Genomic DNA, 5,552 nt, shown 5'->3' on the forward strand with positions numbered 1-5,552 from the left:
CCCGCCTGTGCCCCCGGCGTCCCCGTTGTAGTTGTGTTCCTGTGTCCCGGTCGTCATTTATATTCCCTGTGTCCCGGTCGTGATTTGTGTCTGTAATTTCTCTTTGAGGTTCCCGGTCGTCACTTACATTCCCCCTGTCTCGGTCGTCATTTGTGTCCCGGTCTGTAATTTCTCTTTGAGTGTTTTTTCTTTTTATGTTTTTTTTTTTATTTTTTCAGTTTTCTTTTTCTTCTTTATTTTTCAGCGTCACTATGAAGTACATATCGACGAACCTTTGTTTTTTTTAACTTAAATCTGGTAGGCATTGATGACCTTATCCAAGTCTAAATCCCAAACCCAATCATCATCGCGATCATTTTCAGTTTTGATATGTTTTGACTCTCGCTGTCCAGGTGGATTTTCATCTAACTGCGCGTGAACAAATGTCTTAAATACCGTTAATGACGTCACCGTCAAAGCAAAAATGACGACAACTAATTTCATGACGTCAGTCAACACAGAAACATATATATATATATATATATATATATATATATATACATATATATTTAACTACGTAAAACTTGCGAATATACAATATTCTTTGCTGTCCTATTGTCTGTCCATATAAATAGATTGTCAGGTTTACCAACTCTTGAACATGCAACATAATAATTGTCCATGGGAAAACAATCCATATTCATATCTATACCGCATTTTTCTAACGATTGCCCTTGAGCAATCGTTGCCCTTTTTATTACGTCCAGCGTGCTGAAAAGTATGCGGGTTGGATACGCGAAAATTTTACCAAATCGTGGTTTGTATAACCGAAATGGACTATGCCGTCTTTATTTTAGTTTTTGTGCCCCTGCTGTTTTTTATCTTTCTGGTTTTGCTTTCCTCCTTCGCAAGAAGGATGCAAAGAAAATACGCTCAGGATATTTTAAGTATTGCAAGTATTTGCTGCGTCTGCCTCGGTGGTATCGGAATCATTTAGTCGTCTCTAAATTTGACATCGTTGATGCGCCCTCGCGACTGAAACATTTATCTAAAGATATATGACACCATTGCTGAGCTCTATTCGCGTAAACGGCTCGATTTTCTACATCAGCCTAAAATAAAAGACTACATAAGAACTATTAGGAAGGAACATATTTCAATTTTTTTCAAAGAGAGAGAGAGAGAGCGATTTATTGACAAAATATGTAAACAAAAAAAAATGTGGTTACTTTCCTAAAAAACAAGACTTGTTCATGCGGGAGGTTCAATAAATAGAATATTGAATACTAAAATTAAGTGACGTTTGGAGATATAAGTTGGACAAAGAATACCAGTAAGGCCCAGTCGGCCATACAGTAGCACTCTCCAAAAAAATGAAGCAAGAACCATAACGTCAAAACATATATTCCCTGACAGCTTCTTCCAAGGAAGAGAGGGAAAGAAGATTTAAGAAATTCAAAAAGCCTGAATTGAAAGAGCTCTATACTTGGCTATACATAACTACTATTCAAAGTATAGAACATACATCCCACATTTTTATCAAACAGTTCGTGCTAACGAACTGTAGTAAGGAGCGACCCGGCTCAATCCCACGCAAATTATTTTCCCAAAGTCAACGGATCAAAATTCTAAGATAGGCATTTTATTCAACGTAGTCGAAACACCTTATAACTATGTCTTTTGAGACGACTCACTCCTCCACAGTCCCCGTGGGAGGGACTACAAGTTACAAACTTTGACCAGTGCTTACATATAGTAATGGTTATTGGGAAGTGTACAGGCGTTTTAAGGAGAATTTTTTGGTTTGGGGGAGGGGTTGAAAAGAGGGGGATATGCTGAGGGAACTTTATATCGAGGAATTTGTCATGGGGGGAGAAAATTTCCATGAAGGAAGCGCAGGATTTACTAGCATTATTTAAAAAAAACAATGAAAAAATAAATATGAAAACGAACAAGTTTAATATTAATAAATATTAAAACTTAAAACGAACAGAAATTACTTCATATATGAAAGGGGCTGCCTCCTCATCAATGCCCCGCTCTGTAATCTAAAGTTTTTTACTGTTTTAAAAAGAAGAGTAGAGAGAAAGAGTCAAGCTTTAGCGTAAAGAGCGGGGCATTGGTGAGGAGGCAGCCCCTTTCATACACGAAGTAATTTCTGTTCGTTTTAAGTTTTAATGTCGCTCCTTACTTTCAATTGAAAAAACTTTTTTTTTTATTTAATGTTAGGAAGATAAGACATAATTGTTGATTTTACCAGAACTCTTGGTCCATATAATGCTTAAAATCTTGATTTTTTGATTGTTTCCCCTACAATTAAGCATAAAATTGTTTCCATAAGACGTTACCGTAAGATTTTCCTATGGAATATTCTATTTTTCTGAGTTGTAGCCCCTCATCCCTTCATTCACCCCACTTCGCTCATCTCATCATTCCGTTTCCCCTCACAAAAAAAATCCTGACTTGGTACTGTTCCATAAACAGCACATATTTCAAAGAAATCTTTATGATTCATCACTTAATGATAATGTCCAAAACAATGGAAAAAGGGTTTCTTAGGTAGTAAAGGCTTTCAAACACAACCTTTTTCCAAAGTTGGAAAAGAAGTTTAGTGGATTGTATGCCAGTATTTTTTTTAACATTTACACTAGCCTGACGAAAATGATTAAAAATGGCAAAGATACGACGGCTAAATTTTGTCTACTAATAATCTATTACTTTCTACTTTCTACTTTTTAATTTATATTTTTATTTATCCTTTTTTTTAATTTATCACTTCATTCTGTTATATCAGTCACTCAGATTTTTAATACTCCTAAAGCACTAAATATTTCTAGGATAAAAGGAAAAAAAACTTTAATCGACTGCTTTGACTTTCTTAGTTTATGTTTCAACATTTTTGAACACGAAAATATTAACTCATTTTGTTGTGTAATTTTTATCATTCAGTATTTGTGCTTTTAAAGTCAAACACACGATTCTAAAAGGCCAGAAATCTCTTATATATTTTACATTGAGCTCTGATGACTTCTTAAGGAATTAGCCGTTAGCGTTTTTGTTTAAATTACCCGATGCCTCTTAAAATGATATCAAATTGAAGTGAAAAGCTCACCATTCAAATTGTCGTTTTCGAAAAATTTTTGTTGAGGTTTTTAGTTCCCCACCTTGAACAGTAAGAATATCCTATTTTTGCAAGTGTGGACCTGATACGTCTTATTTTGTTCACAAGGTAGAGACCAGGACCCAAAGAGCTCTTTGAATTGGTATTTCTAAATCCTGATCGGGGAAAATTTATGTAATGTGTAATTTTTTGAAAGAATATTTTCTCCTTGCAAATAGTGGAAAAATGAGCATGTTCAAACCAAACTTTAAAACTACCTTACCTTGTTCCCAAGAGCCAGAAATGGGAAATTGTCAGGACATCTGGGAGAAATTTGAATGAGAAACCCGCCTCTCCACGAGTCTAGAAATTTGAAACTGCTGGCAAATGTAACATCAAATACTATAACGCAACAAACAGCTGCTCTGTAAAACGCAACACCAAGGGACCGAAATCTCTTCTTTCCAGCCGTGTCCCATATCTGAAAAAAAGAAAGAAATCGACATCAAAAACATAGCTTAACAGAAATTATTAAAAGAAGGTTTATAAGCAAAGGAAAGGTATATATATCTCTTAACTGAAGCATTGAATTAAAAAAAAAAATTATTTTACCTGCTAGTGTTCATTATTATTTTTTTTTTCTTCAAAATGATGGCTAGCATAAAGTCTACCAGATGTTTCTCAAGAACCTACATCCTTACCACGTCACTACCTTTATCAAAGAGACTGAGGTGAGGAGGATGTAGAGAGTTGCATATTAAAAACTGGTCATTTTTTTTTTTCTTTTCCCCTATTTCTACTCCTAGCAGTATTTCATTCGTCATCTTAGAGTAAATTTGATGGCATATTGATTTTCATTTCAACCTGTTTTTGTACTTTTAGCCTTCCGAACAAATAATGATTTCTATCATTTATTTTTAAGCAGTTTCAATTTTTTGCAGTATAGTAACTACAATTACGATACTAATTGCTTTGGATACTCTGCATAGTCTGATACAAGATATTTTACCTAATAGGCTAGCATCTTTTCATGAACCGTCACTTCCATTCAAGGCCAAATCGAGGGACAGGGGGTTTATCGGGTTAACTTCTTCCCCCAAATTTTTGTCCATCTCGTAAAAAAGCAACAAAAATGTGTATATGCAAATTTGTAATGATTTCTGTAAGGTTTCTTTTCGTACTCCACTCCCCCATAAAAAATCTTGAATATGATTTTGCTTCAAATGGTTATTTTTTAGCAGCAAGTACGCTTCAATTCTTCAAGCAGTCCCTTTCCTATACAGAATAAATTCTGCTCATTTTGGGGTTTAATGTTAATCTTTACTTTCGTAATAGTAGCGTACACCAAAAATATTCCCGGAAATCATACGGGAGTAGATATCAATTTCAAACTTTTGATGCATTTTCAAAGTTTCTTTTATACCTCCCCTTCCTCTGAAACAAAAATTCAGGCTACGGCCCTGAAAATTATATATCAGTTTCTATCTCAAACCTCTCCTCGTCTCTCTTATAACTAATTATGTGTTTAACTGATGGCTCAATGAGAGCTGGGATGTTTTGGCATTAAATTGCACTCTTTGAGGTATCTCCCTCCCTCCCTAACTACAAAACATTCAGAGAACCCATTGTAAAAGTTTTAGTATCTTTTTAGCTTTAAAATTTGTCCGTTGCTTATAGATAGAATTTATTACTGGAAACCATACGGATATTTTTCGAAGGGGAGTCTCCAGTAGGGGAAGGGGGATTGTCTGGGGGAATTTTCAGTTGGGAGAAATTTTTTTGGTAGTAATTTCCTTTCAGTGGGGATCCATTTTCCTGGGTGTATTTCCAGGGGAATGGGGTATTTTCCATAGGGGTAAATGCCTAAAACTACCTGCACTAAGATCCACAACTGGAATATTATAAATAAAATGATATGGGTGTTTGATATGGGCTGATCATTTTTAGGACTGTGGATATCAACGTTATCAGCAGCCAGGGTATTTAACAAGGCAACCTACCTGAAGGGTTACCAGCTTATCATCCACCATTACCTCTTTTGGAATAATACCTGTACCAATTGTTGCCTTGTATTCATTTGAGAATTTTCTGAGGACGTACTGGTTCATAAAAGATGTTTTACCAATTCTGGAGTCACCCAATATAATCACCATGAGTAAAATTTTCTTGCGAAATTTGTAATGTAATACCCCACTCCTGCCATCAAGCATATGTAGATCACAATGTAACTGAAAAATAAAATGAGGAAGATAAAAATGTTTAATGATTTTAAAGGAAAATTGAAATGAAATTATCGAGGAAGTATTATTTTCTAGAGAAACATTGATGCTGGGAGCACTACTGGAAAAAATACAAAAGCTGGTTAGAATCCTGAAAGCATGTTTTAAATCCCATAGCTCTGATGAAGCTGTCTGCAAGACATATAATTTCAGTTCCTCGATAACAAGGGTAATGACTTCTCAATGGAACAGAA

General features: G+C 35.1%; 1 protein-coding gene across 1 annotated transcript; it reads right to left on the reverse strand.

Moving 5' to 3' along the window:
• Nucleotides 1–491: 491 nt before the first annotated feature.
• Nucleotides 492–5,244, reverse strand: LOC136029839 (ras-related protein Rab-7a-like). The gene is made up of 3 exons (XM_065708296.1): nt 5,080–5,244; nt 3,363–3,560; nt 492–1,091 (listed from the first exon to the last, which is right to left on the reverse strand). The coding sequence occupies exons 1-3, from the start codon at nt 5,230–5,232 to the stop codon at nt 969–971; spliced, it is 474 nt and encodes a 157-aa protein (XP_065564368.1). The 5' UTR covers nt 5,233–5,244; the 3' UTR covers nt 492–968.
• Nucleotides 5,245–5,552: the final 308 nt, after the last annotated feature.

Source organism: Artemia franciscana, chromosome 8, assembly GCF_032884065.1.
Source record: "Artemia franciscana chromosome 8, ASM3288406v1, whole genome shotgun sequence".
In the NCBI taxonomy this organism is placed as follows: domain Eukaryota; kingdom Metazoa; phylum Arthropoda; class Branchiopoda; order Anostraca; family Artemiidae; genus Artemia; species Artemia franciscana.